Genomic DNA, 19,404 nt, shown 5'->3' with positions numbered 1-19,404 from the left:
CCATTGTACTGGTGGCACCAGAGCCATTGGAGGTTGTAGGATGTTCTGCAGAGATGGGTTATTTTGGAGGTTTTCAAGGTGGTAGAGAGTCTGATGAGCTGGGCGCAAGATTAGGATAATAGATGAGGCACAGGAGAAATTGTGGAGATAATTGTATGAGGGCCAAACTAGGGAAGAGCAGAGAAGGAGGTCTTGTGAGGACCGGAGGTTACATGTGGGGAAGTATGGCAATATTAGGTCAGAGATGTATGAAGGGGACAGGTTGTATATCGATTACATGTGGGAGGTATTAGGATGTTAGGTATATATGGGAGAACAGTTTGTGAACAGCCTTGTATATCATTCACTGGCGTAACTATAGGGGATAGAGGGGGTGCAGTTGCCTCTAGGTCCAGGAGCCTTAGGGGGCCCATAAGGCCTCTTTTCTCCATATAGGGAGCCCAGTGCTATGAATAAAGCATTATAGTTGGGGGCCCTGTTACAGGTTTTGCATTAGGGCCCAGGAGCTTCAAGTTACGCCTCTGCGGTAAAGGGTTATGACAAGTTGGGGGGCCCCAAGATAAACTATTGCAGCCGGGCTCTTAGCTATGCTATCTATAATATTTTGAACTGAATTCGCTACATCAGTGTTTCCCAAACTCCGATCCTAATGACCCCCCCCCCCCCCCCACAGCTCAGGTTTTCAGGATTTCCATAGTATTTCATAGGTGATGTAATTATTGCCAGTCCTAAGACATGGCCGCAGGTCTTCTCTCAATATCTGTTGGGGAATCGTGAGCAGGCAGCAGAGTTGGAGAGATGCAAGATTGTTGGAAGGAAGGTCACACAGAAAGGTGTTGCAGTAGTCCAGGCAGGAGGTGAGGAGGGCAGGCACTTGAAGGTGAGGAACGGTCATATCCGAGAAATGCTCTGAACTGGAGAAGGCAGAAGGTGATGAAGGTTTGTATGTTCAGCCTTAAGGACAAGATAGAATCAAACGTTACACCGAACTGCGGACTTGTGGGAAGTATGGAGGGTCTGTGCGGTCAGAGAGGTGGATTAGAGCGTCATCAGCATAAAGGTATAAAGGGGCGCTGAAAGCCATGAGAGGGTTGGAGTTTAATATAATATTACAGAAAGACAATTCCAAGAACACTTTTTTAGTTTATTTTATACTTAATAAATTTACCGGAAATAGAAGCTTTTATTATTTGTATCTTTTATATTTTCTTTCTTTTTAAAGTTTTTATAATAAACTGCCGGCTCACACTTTGTAAGAGAAGAGAAAAAAACGAGGGGCGCGGAAAAAATCCCAAACAAATGTTTACAAGCTGTAAATAATAACTGATGGATTTAATTTTTCACTTAAAGAGGTGATTTCCTGTATTGTAATGGTTTTTGAAAATGCACAATTTACCGAAATTGTAGCTTGTAGCGTCCGGAATGTTGTTTGAAATGTAATCTACAAGCGACATAATGATCCTCAGAAGCAATTTTGCACCCCTTAACTAATACATCTGCAGTGTTTATCCGTGATCACGGCACCCGCTTGTCTGATAACAATCACGAATGGGAGACAATTCAAGTTTCCTTTAAGGTAATATATACCCCGGCATTAAACGTTGAATGGCCGCGTTGTGGAGTCAGATCAGGATGCCACAATCATGGAAGTATAATTTGCTATTGCTGAGGATTTATTTTATTCTAATAGACACATCCTCGCCATTGATTGCCTGCAGTCTCGTAAAATAGAAGTGCGGAATAAACTAAAAACCGTTATCGTTTTGTTGGCTTTATAGCCATAGAATTTCAAAATGCAACGTTGAGTGTTTTTGGAGAAGATAAGACACGGGGGTCACTAATTGTGGAATCAGTTAATTGCACAAAAACTAAGCAGATAAACAGAAGAACAAACAGATAGAACATTAGTTTTGCCGTAGATGTTTGACCGTTGCATTAGAGGGGTTTCTCCAGGACTTAGACATTGATCAACCATCCTTGGGAAAGGTCATCGGTGTTTGGTCAGTGGGGTCTGACCTCCGGGGTTCTGGATCGGCACATTGAATGGGGCTGGAGTTCACTGTATATGGATTCATAGGGTTCCACTGAGCTTAAAGAGAATCTATCATCGTTTCTACCCTACTAAACCAACTACAGGAGCAGACCTTTGTAAAATCCCCCGCGCTGTACGATAATGTCCGCGGTCCGGCATGCATGGATGGAACGATTAATGTGACAACAAGCGGGATAGATCATCGGCCGGTCTGCAAACTTCTGTTGCGTCTGTGAGAAATCAAAGCGCTCTGAGGATGACGAGGGGACGCAGCAGTCGAGGTGGGTGGGCTTATTAAAAGCACTCTGGCCAGAAGTGGCGGTCAGGACCCCCCCAGCCGACCAGACCACGGATGGTGGCCTACAGGGCGGGAGATCTTGATACATGTTTTACAAAGGTCTGCTTTCAAATAGAACAGAACAAGGTTACTTATGGACATTGCTGTAACAGCCCGCTCCACTCCGGTAATTAGCTTGGTAGGGTGGAAAATGCTGAGAAGTTCCCTCTGAAGTGGACCTGTCACCCTTGTTACACCTATTAAAACATCTATACTGGGTAATAGGTGATACAATGGGCATTCACATACGTAGTTTTGTAACCATGCAGGTCTGATCATATCTGTGAAATCAATGGTTTAAATGTTCCTGCGCGGCATTCGGTCTGCCGGGCGTGCCGCACCATCAGCGGTGGGCAGTTCTGATCATCTCAGGCCTCTGCATGCCTCCCCGAACACCGTCCCACTCTGTGCACGTCATCACCACCGCTCCCTTAACCTCGCAGAAGTGCCGCAGGCAGCACGATTGGCGCATGAGCATATGATTTAATGAAGCTGCCCTGATCAGGCAGATGAGCTGCACATGCGCGGATCACATTCTTCGTGGCACTTGCAGCAATGGTGTACACAGAGCAGGCTGATGTTTGGGGAGGCACACAAGCCTCCTGAGATGGTCAGGACAGCCCGCCGCTGACAGTCCAGCACGCCCACCAGACCGGATCATAACTACTTATGTAAATGCCCATTTTATCACCTATTAAATGGCAAAGAGGGTTTAATAGGTATAACAATGGTGACAGCTTCCCTTTAAAGGAGTTGTCAGAAATTAAAAAAAATTAGGGATAGGGAATGTGTAAAAATAAGCCATAGTCACCTCTTTAAGTAACTCCTAATCCAGCGCAGCAGCCTCAACCACCGTTGCTCTAAGTGGAAGCTGCGGAGTTCGCATGCTGCTCATTATATACACAAATGCTGCGCAGGCTCAACCACTCTTACATTTGGCCTCCTCCCCATTGCCGGGACTGCGGTGAGCCAGCAGTGGAGAATGGGATATGGGATCGGTGGGGATCTCAGCATTAAGACCGCCACCAATTTTTTTTATTAGCCAATGAAAATCCCTTTAATGACAAATCTGTGTTCATTAAGCTCCCCAAGTGCTTCCAGTATTATGGGGAACCATGTATGCATTAAAAATAAGAGCAAATACAGAGTAAGCCTGTGGGCTCCCCCTGGTGGTGGCTGCAGGCAGTTAGCATTTTAGAATTGTGCTCTATGTCTGTATGCAGGAAAGTGGAGGATTTGGAGCTCTTTGGTGGAAAGCTGGAATTTTAAAAACTTTACAGTTATATTATGAAATGAATCTGCACAGAATTTTAAGCTCAAGGTTGGAGGCAAATGGTGATGAATATGTTCAAAATGTATAATTGATTCTTTTTTTTCCTGACAGGTGCACCACACTAAGATAGCTTTCTTCATCAACGGACCTGAAGACGATCTCACAGCATTTGATGCAAGATTTCTTATTGATCCCATTTACGAACCCGCTGCTGGGAGCTTTTTAAGACTAGGACAAAGTATAAATGGTATACATGCCCTTCCTTCTGCTATAGACTTCCCAATACAGGACACACACATATTCTTCAATGGCCAGACGCATAATACCATGTAGTGCCCAGATATAGTTTTATATATTGTCCAGGTAAATCATTTGATGAATTTGGTGATCTAGCATATAAAGGATTCTATGTCAACATCCCTGCTGGTCTAGAGTGATAAGGGCTTTCATGCAGCTTTTGTGAAAGCACCCTCAGGTAATTAAAGGATTTATGGTGACATATCTGGAATCTAATGTAGAGCAGGAGTTCATTTCAATATCTCTGTTTGTACAGTGCAGTGCAGTAGTTAGTGTTAGCATCCCTGGTGGTCTAGTGCAGTGAAGGGATAAATGTTTTTCTTCTTGGTGGTCTAGGGTTGTGACACGGTTAATGCCTAAATCCCTGGTGGTCTAGGGCAGAGAAGAGATTACTACCAGGATACCTGAAGTTACTGGGCAGTGATGGAGTTAATGTTTATATCCCCAGTGGTCGAGGGCCAAGAAGGGTTAATGTAGACAGGACATTTTAAAGCTTTTGTGCAAACCACTGGCCAATCAGAGAGCAGTGCACAGTGTGCAGAAGGTGGTTAGAAAATTACTAGGTCCACCTTGGATGGGTGAAAACATGGAGGGGGGGGGCAAAGAAGAACGAGTGCAGGTAATATAAACCCCAGAGGGTCGCTTTGAGGGACTCAATGACTACTACTCGTATGTATTCCAGCTTTCAAAATATACTATTGCATCAGAATATATATTTCTCAGTTGGCAGCACTCGCCTGAAAGTGAAGACGTCCTTTATTTTCGGGTGTCTTCAGGAGTCTTGTGTTTGTACCACAACAGTTTTCTATTGAAGGCGTATGATTAATTGAAATCTAAATGCTTTAAAGCACGCTGTAGACACGCAGAATCAGAGAACCCTTTTTAGTCTTTATGTTACGTCTTTAAAGAACAATTGTACCTATCTCTTCACTAATTAAAGGTGGCAGCTGGACTGGCTCATTACTTCAGCCTAATGAGGCAGCCTCCATACCACCTTGCTAATCAGAATAAAGGATGGTGCAAAACGTTCTTCAGAGAAAATATGAATCTTACTTTTCTAATAAAGGATGAGTCTCTGTTATCATTAGTTCCCACCACAAGGCCATAACAGACCAGAGTCTCATATGAACCTCAAGTTTTCAACTACTAAGAATAGTGTTGATTGAACAAACCGGAATAGTCGTACCATGTTTTGGGTGGATCATTGCTAAAAGTGCAGTTCAACACTAACCCTGGTTTGTTTCGGTTGAACCCACTAAATTCTTCCTCTGCTTCCTCCTTCTCCTCCTCTTCCTCTTCCAATTTCTCCTCCTTTTCCTCCTCCTCTATATTAGAGATATTGGTGAAGATTGGGTTCTATTTGGGCCAAACCGAACTTTTTCCTAAATTCTGCAGACCAGCCAAACCAAAGCTTTTAAAAGTTTGCGTATCACTAATGAAGAACCTCAAGTAACCCACTTTGTATGTCTCTAGGTTTAGATCAGTTTATTGGAAGGATGCAAGATTTCCGGTTGTATCAGGAGGCTCTTACAAACAGGTAAGTTTTCATGGGATCAAACAACTAGTTTTAAAGGGTTTTTCCAGGACTAGAAAATTGATGGAAAAGCTATCAATTGTACCTCATTGAAGGTCTGACTTCTGGCAGCCCTATTGATCGGCAAACTGTACTGGCCGTATCCCTTTCATTGTTTACCAGGCTCAGCCCTGTACTTTAGGCATTAGCTGAGGCTAGGACTGAGCTGTAATACCAGGCATAGTCACTACCAAAAGTATGGAAGCTCCAGAGGTTAAACAATGCTGAGAGCGATGCCTTCTCTCTACGGACACTGATAAAGCTTTTGATAGGATTGACTGGGAATTCTTGCAAGAAACCCTTCATCATATGGGACTAAGTCACAACATGATGAACTGGATCTCTAGCTTAGACTAATCCCCCTCAGCCTTGGTTAAAGCAAATAGTTTTCCACTCCTTTTCTAATTTCCAATGATACTTGACAGGGATGCCCTCTTTCCCCTCTTCTCTTTATCCTGTGCCTGGAGCCACTCCTCGGCTATATTTGTTCCAGTGCCAACATTGGGGGTGTCCAGATGAGGGGTTCTATGCACAAGGTAGCCCCATATGCGGACGATCTGTTGTTCTTTCTCTCAGCCTCTCAGATCTCTCTTCCTAACCTTCTAAACGAACTCCATCTTTATGCCCCACTATCAAATTTCAAAATCAATTACCAAAAATCGACAGCACTCGATATATCCCTATCTCACTCCCTGGCCTCCAAGCTAAAAAACTCCTTCTCCATTCGATGGGCCAGAGACATCATCAAATACCTGGAGGTCTACTTCACGGCGGATACCTCTGATCTCTACACAGCCAACTACCCGAGCCTCTTAAATAACAATAAAAATGACCTTTCTGTTTGGACTAGGGGACTTTTTTCCTAGTTTGTCAGGTGCTCAATATTATATCCTCCAAGCCTTATCCAATTACATCCCCAGAATGTTCCTCCAACACTTATCTTCCCTGCTCACAAAGTTTGTCTGGGTGGATAAGTACCACATAGCCTATCTGGCCTACCAGACCTGTTGGCTTATGACCACTGGCATAACTACAGAGGATGTGGTTGCACCCGGGCCCAGGAGCCTTAGGGGGCCCATAAGACCTCTCTTCTCCATATAGGGAGCCCAGTACTATGAATAAAGCATTATAGTTGGGGTCCCTGTTAGAGGTTTTGCATTGGGGCCCAGGAGCTTCAAGTTACGCCTTTGCATTAAGGGGTTAAGAGAAGTTGGGGGGCCCCAAGATAAACTTTTGTACCCGGGCCCATGAGCCTTTAGCTACGCCCTTGTTTACCACCAAGCCTCCCATTTACTGCAAATTGTCAACTGGCATAGGTACACAGATTATAAGCTGTGGATCTCGCTGGCAAATCCTTCAAATTAGACATTTTCTTCTTTCCTTACTTTCACAAGCAAAGACTCTATTTGAGCAACTCTGTAGTGGGGCAGGTCCCTCCTTCCACACCCTTTCACATACATACAACATATTCATGACGCATGTAGAGGCCCCGCCACCATCATTTGTCCTAGCTTAGGAAAAAGATTTGTTGACTTCGATTACACCCGAGCAGTTATCTAAAGTCTACACCATCTCAAGTAAGATTCAGGAAATGGGATTCAAGATCCTCTCTCGTTGGTACATAGTGCCCTCACGATGACATAAAATGATACCAGCTGTTTCCCCACTTTTCTGGAGATGCGGCACAAGCCAGGGGACCTTATTACACGTATTTTGGGATAGCCCGTTGTTGGCGGGTGTCTGGTTTGAGGTATGGCGCATTACCTCCAAATTTACCGATTTTGTACTCCCAAAATCACCTGCACTCTTCTTCCTGCATCTCAGTGATATCCCCGAGTATTCCCACAGGCACTATGTGGTGAGACATCTGGTTAACGCAGCAAAGGCCTGCGTCCCAAAACTGTGGCGAAAAAACATCACCTCTCCCTATTTCAATGTGGTCCCAACTGATCCGTAAGACCATGGAGATGGAGGACCTTACCTTTCCCTTTCTTCTCTTCCTGGTGTGTATCCCTCCCCTTCCCTTATACCCCTATGCCCTCCTCTTCCCCTTTGTAGCCTACCCCCTCCTCTCCTGGTTACTGAGACCTAGCAGACAACTCCCTTTTAAGGGAATATTTAAGTTTAACACTAAATTAGTTTACTGGTTCTAATTCTTTTCAATGTTCCATGATGCGGCCCATATCCGGTCCCATCTTATGTCTGTTGTCAGGGAAAGGCCCGTGAAAATATGTAAACATGTATCTTGCTGCATTTGGACAATGTTAAATCGTAGTTCTATACTGAAAAACACAAAGAATTTGAAAAAAAATACTGATATTATGGCACGACCTTATTGAGTATTACAAAAGCATGGGATAACGGTGACACGTTTTGAGGTAAGCAAGCCTCTTCTTTAATAATTTTGGCGTTATTAAAGTTGGAGGTACATGTATATGTGGAGAGGGGAGGCTTTGGCATGCACCCAAGGTCTAGAGAACCCCAGTATTTAACCTCTAGATCTTCCATTTTAAATACCCCAACCCTTCTAGTGAGGCATCCTTTAGGGCTGGATGAACTTTAGCTTTTATCCAATTGGTTTTACACCAATTATGGAATTGATACACAACTCCCTGTAGGGATGCTGAGACTCACAGTTCACCTAGCTCACTTATCCTCAGGGAAGCTGCACCCATTGGTGTGCCGCCAATGTAGGCAGATTACACAACTGTTGTGGGGCCTGTAATACAAGGGAGCCCAGGGCCGAATGGCCCCACTCCCTGTCCCATTGCTAACTTGCTTTCTCATTCTCCTGAAAGTCCAGCAGCATAAGCTTCACTACATTCATAGTGCTCTCGGTCCATGCAGGCTGTCCCCCATCCTATCCTGCTCTTGGTGTAGTACTGCTGAGAGAGGGGAAAGGAACAGCCTGCATGAACTGAAAGCAGCGTGAGGCTCTATAAGTGAAGCTCATGCTGCTGGATGTTCAGAGGAGAGGGAGGCAAAGGGGAAAACCAGTGATATGGGAAGCTCCCAAAAGGGGGACACCAGTACTTTGATGGGCCACAAGGGAACACCACTGCTTTGGGAAGCACAAGAGGACACCAGTGCCACAGGGAAGACTCAAGCTATTTTGAGGGACCACGGTGGGAAAACCAGTACTTTGGGGGGTCCACAAGGGAGATGTTTGATGGACCACAGGGGGGGGCACCATTGCTTTGCCACAGTGGGAACAGCAGTGCCATGGAAGACCATGTAGGGGACACTAGTACTTTGGGGGGTGCTGAGATGTTTATTGGGGTAGTGGTAGGATTTTAAGTGTGCACAAACATGAGTCATGGTTGGAGGAAACCTTCATGGTCATCTAGGCCAAAATAAGGAACAAAAATGGGGTTCACTAATCAGAAAAGACGTTACCTGGAGGTAACTGCACTGTAATCACTGTGTAGAACTGGTATCTGACTATTATATGGTGACTGCATTATTTAGGGTTATCCTTAAGTTGAACCACTGTATCTAAGCCCACCACATGATAAATATGCTGCCTCTAATATTTTTTTTTTATCGTGGGGGGACCTAGTTTTAGGTTTTGCAATGGGCCCAGGATTTCTATGTATGCTCCTGGCTCTACCTTACTTTTCCTTCTGGCATTAACTATCAAAAGTATGACACTGTGCTTGGTAAACAAGGAAGTCAGCAGATTGGTGGAGCAGTGGTGGGGGTGCTTGCAGTTGGACCCCTACCAATTATGATGGACTAGTCTAAAGATAAACTATCAATTTTGTAGTACTAGTAGACCCCTTTAAAGGTCAGACCATAGATTTTTTATGGGTTTGTCAGAGCCTGGTACCTGTGGTTTGTCTGCCATTGAGTAAACATATAAATGGAGATGTGATAGCAAACAGTACTTGACAAACGTCTTCTTCTGATTCCCACAGACCCCAGCGGTCGATCTATAACTCCAGTCTTCAGCGTGGTCATTGAGAAACATCCTTCTGCTCATCTTTTCTGTCACCTCTAAACTCACGAGTCCTTTAATTACAAGATGCATTGATCTACGTTTCCCTCCTTATCAGTTGCTTATTTTATCGGTGTAGATTTATTTCTCGGATAACCTTGCTTTGATTTTCAACAGAGAAATCTTGGAAGTGTTTTCTGAAAAGTTTCTTGAAGTGCCCATTCAGTCAGAATGCAGATGTCCCAGCAGCCACCCACGCCTCTACCCCCTGGAAGGAAGGACCTGTCTTCCGAATGGGGTTTACAACACAACAAAGGATAATGTATTAAGGCTAAATCGAGATGCACACCCGGCATCTTACATGAATGATAACGATCTTCAGACCACATGGATTTCTTCTATTTTATCTGCATCGGACTTTGAGAAAGGCCTGGATATTACACTGGATTTGACCAATGGACAATATCAGGTGATATATAATTCCAATAATATATGTGACATTATAGGAGTCTTATAGGAAACGTATTGTCAAAAATCGAGACTGTTAGCAACATGATGGGCGTCTCAAACCAGGGACTCTTATTTATTAGCTCAAAATATCCAAATGGTTTTTTGAAAATCTGACAACCCTTTGAAGAAATTCAGTATACAAGCATTGCAGTGAGGATGAGTTTTCCAGTGCTACATGGAATTGTAGAGTTGAAAGGGATTACCAAGGTCATCGGGTCCAACCCCCTGCTCAATGCAGGATCACTAAATAATCCCAGACAGATGTCTCTCCAGCTTCTGAACACTTCCATTGAAGGAGAACTCAGCACCTCCCATGGCAACCTGTTCCACTCATTGATCCCCCTCACTGTCTAATATCTAATCTGTGTCTCTTCCCTTTCAGTTTCATCCCATTGCTTCTAGTGTTTCCTTGTGCAGATGAGAATAGGGCTGATCCCTCTGCACTGTGACAGCCCTTCAGATATTTGTAGACAGCTATTAAGTCTCCTCTCAGCCTTCTCTTCTGCTAATCATTCCCAGATCCTTTAACCGTTCCTCATAGGACATGATTTGCAGACTGCTCACGATCTTGGTAACTCTTCTCTGAACTTGCTCCAGTTTGTCTATGTCTTTTATAAAGTGGGGTGCCCAGAACTGGACCCAGTATTCCAGATGATGTCTGACTAAGGAAGAGTAGAGGGGATAATGACCTCACTTGATCTAGACTCTATGCTTCTCTTATACATCCCAGAATTGTGTTTTCCTTTTTGGCTCCTGCATCACATTGTTGACTCATGTTCAGTCTATGATCTATTAGCTTACTCAAATCAATTTTCATATATACTGTTACTTAGCCCAATTTCTTCAATTCTTTATGTGGTTTTTATTTTTCTTGCCCAGATGTAGGACTTTGCATTTCTCTTGTTTCAATTTCATTCTATTAGTTTCAGACCACTGTTCAAGCTTGTCCCGACAGTGCCCTGGGACTAAGTAATGAAAATGGGGGTGGAGCTGTAGGAGGGGTTAATACAGTTAGAATTGGTAGAACAGTTAATAGGGATTCACTTAAAACAAAAAATAACCAAAACCGTCTAAACTGTATGGTGATGCCAGAAGTGTGACCAATAAGGTGACTAATACTGGAAGACTGATAAATAAGGTTGACGAACTGGAAGTAATAATGTCTGGGAAAGCTTCAACATAGCAGGAAGAACTGAGACCTGGTTGGATGAAAGCTGTAACTGTGTGGTGAACTTACAGGGTTATAGTCTATTCAGAAGGAATTGTAAAAAAATGAAAAAAGGGGAGGGGTTTATCTTTATGTAAAATCCTGTTTAAAGACCACACTACAGGGAGATATGTGCAAGGAAGATGAAAAGGTGGTTTCTATATGTGTAGAGATACATGGGGGGAAAAACAATAATATTATCCTCATAGGTGTTTGCTATAGGCACCATATATAACAGAAGCTACTGAAAATTTATTACTGAGGCAAATAGAAATGGCAGCAAATCACAATGAGCTGATTATTAAGTGGGACTTTAATTATCCGGGTATACACTGGGAAGCTGAAACCTGCAGATCTCAGAAAGGTAACACGTTTCTGTTAATAAATAAAGATAATTACCTTCCCCAACTTGTACTGGACCCAACTAGAGGAATGGCCATTTTAAACTTAATATTAAGCAACAGACCTGCAGAATAACAGGGGTGCAAGTTGAGGGGCACTTGGGAAACTAACCCTAAACTGTTCTTCAACTATATAAATAGGAAAAAAATTAATACTGAAAGTGTTGGCCCTTTAATAAATAATGTAGGAGAAATTGTAGAGGCTGATGAAGAGAAAACAAATCTATGAAATAGCTTTTTCTGCAGTGTATTCAGAGAGGAAAATGAAATGTCAGATGAGATGCAAAGTGATAAAGTAAACTCTCCACTAAATGTCAGCAGTCTAACCCAGGAAGAAGTACAGAGCCGCCTTAAAAAGATTAAAATAGACAAATCACCGGGTCCCAATTGGAATAAATAATGTGATAGAGAGACCCTTGTTTCTTATATTTAAAGACTCTATAGTGACTGCACATGGGCAGAGAAATACATGTCACCATTACATACTATATAGGAAACCACATGAAAAAAGACTTGGGGATCTTATAACTGTAAACTTAACTGGAGCAACCAGTGTCAGGCAGCTGCTAAAAGAGGTCTAGGGGCGAATGATGAGAACATTGCTCTTCCTCTTTAGAAGTCACTGGTCAAACCACACTTGGAGTATTAGGGACTGTTTGGGGCACCGGTACTCAAGAAGGACATATCAGAGCTTGAGCGGGTACAAAGCGGGCAACTGAAATAATAAATTGAATTGGCGGACTACAATACCCAGAGAGGTTATCAAAATTGGGATTATTTAGTTTAGAAAAAGACAGCTTAGAGGCGACCTAATAACTATGTATAATATATCAGGGGTTAGTACAGAGATCTCTCCCATCATCTATTATACCTAGGACTGTAACAAGAGGGCGCTCTAATAACTATGTATAATATATCAGGAGTCAGTACAGAGATCCCTCCCATCATCCATTATACGCAGGACTATAACATGGGGTGCTCTAATAACTATGTATAATATATCAGGGGACAGTACAGAGATCTCTCTCATCATCTAATATGCCCATGACTGTAACAAGGGGGCGCTCTAATAACTATGTATAGATATATCAGTGACCAGTACAGAGATCCCTTCCATCTATTTATACCCAGGATTGTAACAAGGGGGCGTTCTAATAACTATGTATAGATATATCAGGGGTCAGTACAGAGATCTCTCCCATCATCTGTTATACCCAGGACTATAACAAGGGGGCACTCTAATAACTATGTATGGATATATCAGGGGTCAGTACAGAGATCTCTCCCATCATCTATTATATTCAGGACTGTAACAAGGGGGCGCTCTAATAACTATGCATAATATATCAGGGGTCAGTACAGAGATTTCTACCATCATCAATTATACCCAGGACTGTAACAAGGGGGCACTCTAATAACTATGTATAATATATCAGGGGTCAGTACAGAGATTTCTCCCATCATCTATTATACTCAGGACTGTAACAAGGGGGCGCTCTAATAACTATGTATATCAGGGGTCAGTACAGAGATCTCTCCCATCATCTATTATACCCAGGACTATAACAAGGGGGCGCTCTAATAACTATATATAGATATATCAGGGGTCAGTACAGAGATCTCTCCCATCATCTATTATACTCAGGACTGTAAGAAGGGGCGCTCTAATAACTATGTATAGATTTATCTGTGGTCAGTACAGAGATCTATCCCATGATTTATTATACCCAGGACTATAACAAGGGGGCACTCTAATAACTATATATAGATATATCAGGGGTCAGTACAGAGATCTCTCCCATCATCTATTATACCCAGGACTGTAACAAGGGGGCGCTCTAATAACTATGTATAATATATCAGGGGTCAGTACAGAGATCTCTCCCATCATCTATTATACCCAGGACTGTAACAAGGGGGCGCTCTACTAACTATGTATAGATATATCAGGGGTCAGTACAGAGATCTCTCCCATCATCTATTATACCCAGGACTGTAACAAGGGGGCACTCTAATAACTATATATAGATATATCAGGGGTCAGTACAGAGATCTCTCCCATCATCTATTATACCCAGGACTGTAACAAGGGGGCGCTCTAATAACTATGTATAATATATCAGGGGTCAGTACAGAGATCTCTCCCATCATCTATTATACCCAGGACTGTAACAAGGGGGCACTGTAATAACTATGTATAATATATCAGAGGTCAGTACAGAGATCTCTCCCATCATCTATTATACCCAGGACTGTAACAAGGGGGCACTCTAATAACTATGTATAATGTATCAGGGGTCAGTACAGAGATCTCTCCCATCATCTATTATACCAAGGACTGTAACAAGGGGGCGCTCTAATAACTATGTATAGATATATCAGGGGTCAGTACAGAGATCTCTCCCATCATCTATTATACCCAGGACTGTAACAAGGGGGCGCTCTAATAACTATGTATAGATATATCAGGGGTCAGTACAGAGATCTCTCCCATCATCTATTATACCCAGGACTGTAACAAGGGGGCGCTCTAATAACTATGTATAGATATATCAGGGGTCAGTACAGAGATCTCTCCCATCCTCTATTATACCAAGCACTGTAACCATTTTACATGTTATATCACTGATTACTCAGAAAGGATTATTTTGATTACCAAATTGGAGTCAGAAATTATTTTTTTCCCTTTAAATGAGAAAAATTGGCTTCTACCTCATATTTTTTTTTTGCCTTCCTCTGGATCAGCATTGGGAGGGGGTGGGGAGGTAATAGGCTGAACTAGACAGACATATGTCTTTTTTTCAGCCTTACACACAATGTTACTGTGAATCCTCTCTCTCTTCTCTAGTGTTAGCTATCCCTCCTAGCTTTGTGTCATCAGTTTAATCAGTTTCCCACCAATTCCCTCCTCCAGATCATTTATAACAATGTTGACCAACACTGGGCCCAGGACAGAGCCTTGTGGTCCCCACTTGATACATTCTTCCACTTGGATGTGCAGCCAGTTATGACCCCTCTTTGATCACTCAGCCATTTGTGAATCCACCTAACAGTTGCCTTGTCAATCTCATATTTGGTCATTTCACCAATAAGTATGGTTTGAGATACTTTGTCAAATGCTTTACTAAAGTCAAGATATACTATATCCACCGCATTTCCCTGAACCACCCAGTCAGTAATTTTGATGTAGAAGGACAATACTGTTCTGCACCCTCACTGCTTTATTTCCATCTGGTCTTAGCATACTTCTTAGTAGTATGATTATATTACCATTTGTGAGTACTCCGGCCAATCACTTAGGTTCACAGTATCCGTGTTCAACCCAGTGATTAGTTGTAGCAGTCATGAACCTAGCACACTATCTAGAAGTACGCGGAGGCTGGAGAGGACTGGGGCGGCCAGGGCATGGTGCAGTGGAGTATAGCTCCAATTGTTCTTTCGCACATGTGCTAGCATCCAGGGAAAATATAAGTACCACCAGAAAACCCTTCACATTTTTCTTGGCCCGGTATCTCCCTACGAGTGTCATGAGATGGCGTAGGCTGTGACAAAATGACTCCAGTGGATGCTGTCTGTCAGCCATCCATCACCTGTAAGCTCCCATGTTTTAAAAAAAGTATACATTTAACATGCGCATCTGTTAACCTGATGGAGTGAGAATGTTTTGATTTTGTAATCTGAGCAGTTGGAATCCTTAAAGGGGTATTCTCAAAATACCAAAGGATAGGAGATAAAAGTCTGATCGGTGGGGTTCATTGCAGAGACCTCCACCAGTTCCGAGAATGGTGGTCTTGCGTCCCTCTCTCCTCCTCAATGTGGGGAGTGCAGTGAATCTGCAGTGGGGAGGAGACTGAATGGAGTGGTGGTCGCACATGTGCCGTGTTACTTCATTAATTTTCAATGGGATTACCGGAGATAGCTCAGAGCTGTTACTCCGCTATTTCAGTTAGCCCCATTGAAATGAATGGAGAGCCGCTGCTATATTCAATCTCCTTATCAATCTGGGGGGGGGGGGGGGTATGGTGAGTTCACAGTGAGGAGGAGAGGTGGACATGGGATCCCAATTCTTAACATGAATGAGGGTCTCAGTGGTGAGAACCCCACCAATCAAACTTTGGATGGCCTGTGGATAGCTGATAAAATTCAGTTTGTGGGATATATCCTTTAAAGGGGATGTGTTATTAGGAAATGACTTCTTGCATAAATCAAGATTTTATGTTCAACCATTTTTTAGGGATTTTTGGTGATTTTTTATTATTTTTGAAGTCACGTATTATGTTTAAAAAAGCCAAAATCCTAAAATCTAGCTTTTTTCATTGTGAGCACTCAAGCTGTTCTGTAGAGGAAACATGTGAGCCATCATCTTATCATCACAGGCAGGATTACACTGAGAGGTGACACCTACAGTGGATATAAAAGTCTACACACTCATGTTAAAATGCCAGGTTTTTGTCATATCAAAAAATCCCCCCTCCATGTGACCCGTTATCTGTACAATTCCATTTAAAAACAAACTGAAATCTTTTAGGGTGGAAAAAATAAAAATATCAAAACTGTAATATTTGGGGATGTGGTTGAGTTCAGAATTATTCAATCACATGTAACCTCCTGATAGATAGCAGTCTGCACTCCGCTGCCAGTATTTACAGGGATTCTGGGTCCCCCATATAAAGTTTGTCTCTTCTAGGAGGATTTTCTTGAGATTTTTTTAGTTGGTCGGTAACGATCTTCCAGCACATCAAAGGGGTCTGATTGTTGGAAGGTGTTAGTCAAGAGACGGGACCAAAATATCTCCAAGATATTACATATACCATGGGGGAGAGTGGAGATTGTCAGCAAAAAGGGGATTGATGGCCCAACAGTGACATCACGAAGAACTGGATGTCCCCAAAAAGTGATGAAAAGACCAGAAGGAAACTGGTCTATGAGGCCAAGAGGCCGACACCAACATTAAAGAAGCTGCAGAAGTTCCTGGCAAGTAGTAGTGCATGTGTCAGCACAACAACCACCCAAAGCTGACTTCCAAATCAACAAAAGAATGGCCCAGCCAGATCCCAGACCTGAATGCCATTGTAGATCTGTGGGTGACCTGTAGAGGGCGTTACACACGAGATGCCCTTGCAATCTGATAGATTTTGAGCTTCTGCAAGGAAGATGGGGGCAAAATTACCAAGTCAAGATGTGCCATCCTGATAGACACTGACCCAAAAAGACTGAATGCTGCCATAGTGTCACAGGTTACATCAACAGAGGATTTGTTTTAGGGTGTGCTTATTTATGCAAACACATTATTTTAGTTGTTTTTTTTATTTTAAACCCCAAATGATTTCAGTTTGTTATTCAATAGGATTGTACAGATAATGGGTCACATGGGAGGGGAAACAAATCTGAAAGGTCTCATCTTTGGCGTATTTTTTAACATGACAAAAACCTGGCTTTATTACAGGGGTGTGTAGACATTTTATACCCACTATATATATATATATATATATAATCTCAGTCATTATGCACAGGTGATGCAGGTAACCTAGCAACCAGCTAGATCATTTTTATTCAGCTGCACAGGAAAGAGAAAATGCCTAGAGACTCCGGTGATGCAGGTAGCCTAGCAACCAAATAGATTGTGATTGGCTGCAGACAGACTGGTCAGGTGACTGAGACGATATATAGGGGGACACAACGGTCGCAGGAGGAAGAAGAATGGCAGAAGAAAGGGAGAAGCAGAGAAGCGGAGAAACAGAGAGAAGCAGAGAAGGAGAGTCAGCAGTGACAGTGAGTAGAGGAAAGTCTGCTGTCACAGTGAGGAGAAGAGGAGATACTGAGATGAAGAGGACAGGAGAGAGAAGAGAGAGAGAGCTGAGATGAAGAGAGGGAGATAAAGAGAAAAAGGGATGTGGCTATGAAGAGGGATAGAGAAAAGAAATTCAGAGTCAGCTCCCAGTATACAAACGTGTTATACACAGGTATCCTCATTGTTGCATAGTGTATGTAGTTCACTGGTTGTTCGCTGGAGATCTCATTTGTTACTCACTGTTTGTGTTGAAGAGAATCACCTCATCTCCCCGTCTGACTTAAGAGTAACACCGTGTTTACTACAAGTTAAGCGGAATATCTGCCTCCGTGTGTTATTCAGCACCCCACTACTACAATTCGTGCCCAAGGGCACCGGCGTCCGAACCAAAACAATCATAATTACCCACTAATAAGTCCACCATATTTACATCCCGGCTGGGGGAGCTTTACCCAAGAGGATGTAAACATACGTCCCATAGATGGCGCGGACTCAGATGTAAGTCTGTGCCATCCTGTAGTGGAAGCCGGGAGTGATTGACAGCTGCCCTTCTGCTGCAACAGCTGGGATCAGTTAGAACAGCGATCCCTGTTGTTAACCCTGTATATGCTGCGATTAACGTACACTGTGGCATGTTAAGGCTGGACGCCTCCCTCATCGGCCCGATGGCTTGTCATGGTAACCGGATGGCAGACACTAGTGTCCCGGCCTGTCGTGGCCCATGATCACTATAGTAAGCAATAAAGTATTGCCGTATAGAAGTACTCCAGTGCATTATCATAGTGATCGGAGCTGTTAGGGTCTAGGGCCCTACAGGAACATAAAAAATAGTGTAAAGAAAACATGTTAAAAAAACACACCTTCTTCGTTTGTATACAAAAATAAAACATTTTAAAAATCCCACATATTTGGTGTCATCGTATCTGTAACGACCGTCACTTAAACACACTATGTATCCTGCATGGCAAAAACCGAGAAAAAAATAACTTAGAAAGCTTATTTTGGTCATTTTGCCTCCCAAAAACGTACGTACCCCAAAATTGTGCTACTAAAAACTACAACTCTTCACGCTAAAGACAAGCCTTCCCAGAGCGCCGTCCATGGAGGAATAACAGTTAGCGGACTTCAAATGGAGTGATACAAATGACTAATTTTGGTGTGGCCACAATCCTACTGAAATGCAGAAAAAAAATGTAATTTCGGGCTCACACCCACTGGCGATACGATATCCTTGTGATGCGAGAGGGAGTGAAAACGCATCATAATGAAACCAATGATTTTTAATGGTTTCATTCTCATTAGCGATGTTTTCACTGTAACGTCGCATCGCAAAGAAGAATCTGCGATATCGCCCAATGTCTTCAATAGGGCCAGCGGCAGCACTCAGCTGTCATTCAATGCGCCACAGTGCTCAGCCAATCAGAGGCAGCGCTTTCTGGAGGCGGGGATTTTATCAATCCCTGGCCTTCAGAACACAGAACACGACTACCGGGGCCGGAGAGAAGAGCCATAGATGAGTTAATCTTTAACATAAGGGTTTATGTTTCAAGCCCTTCCCCAAAAATCATTGCCGCGGTGGTAGCCTTCATTGCATTGCTTTCAATGAGGCTGAAGCAGCACCGGCCCCATTGAAAGCAATGGGATAGCATCGCGGACCACTGCCACAGCTGTGTCAAGGGAGCGCATTGAAGACAATGGGCGATATTGCAGATTCTTCTTTGCGATGCGAGGTTACAGTGAAAACATCGCTAATGAGAATGAAACCATTAAAAATCATTGGTTTCATTATGATGCGTTTTCACTCCCTCTCACATCACAGGGATAACGGATCACCGGTGGGTGTGAGCCCTTATGCCGCATAATTAATGCTGTAAAGAAAAAACGATGGCGGAATTGATGTATTTTCTTTCTCTGCCCTCCAAAACAAATGAATAAAACGTTTCCAATACATTATATTAGTAAAAACTACAAGTCCCTAAACGGCCAACGGAAAAATAGAAAAGACTATGGCTTCTGAAAAGAGGAAATGAAAATCCCCCAAAAATT

The 19,404-nt window shown here is 43.0% G+C and overlaps 1 protein-coding gene across 1 annotated transcript in view; it reads left to right on the top strand.

Annotated features, from left to right (window-relative positions):
• Positions 1–19,404, top strand: part of USH2A (usherin) — a 903,954-nt gene that overhangs the window by 36,747 nt on the left and 847,803 nt on the right. The window contains exons 3-5 of the mRNA XM_066594449.1: positions 3,754–3,889; positions 5,413–5,476; positions 9,627–9,918. Coding sequence (XP_066450546.1) covers positions 3,754–3,889; positions 5,413–5,476; positions 9,627–9,918 — 492 coding nt within the window. The remainder of the gene's footprint in view (positions 1–3,753; positions 3,890–5,412; positions 5,477–9,626; positions 9,919–19,404) is intronic.

The sequence above is a fragment of the Eleutherodactylus coqui genome, chromosome 3 (assembly GCF_035609145.1).
Source record: "Eleutherodactylus coqui strain aEleCoq1 chromosome 3, aEleCoq1.hap1, whole genome shotgun sequence".
Lineage (NCBI taxonomy): Eukaryota > Metazoa > Chordata > Amphibia > Anura > Eleutherodactylidae > Eleutherodactylus > Eleutherodactylus coqui.
Note: the sequence above shows the minus strand (reverse complement) of the source record. Positions and strands in the feature narration are given on the sequence as shown.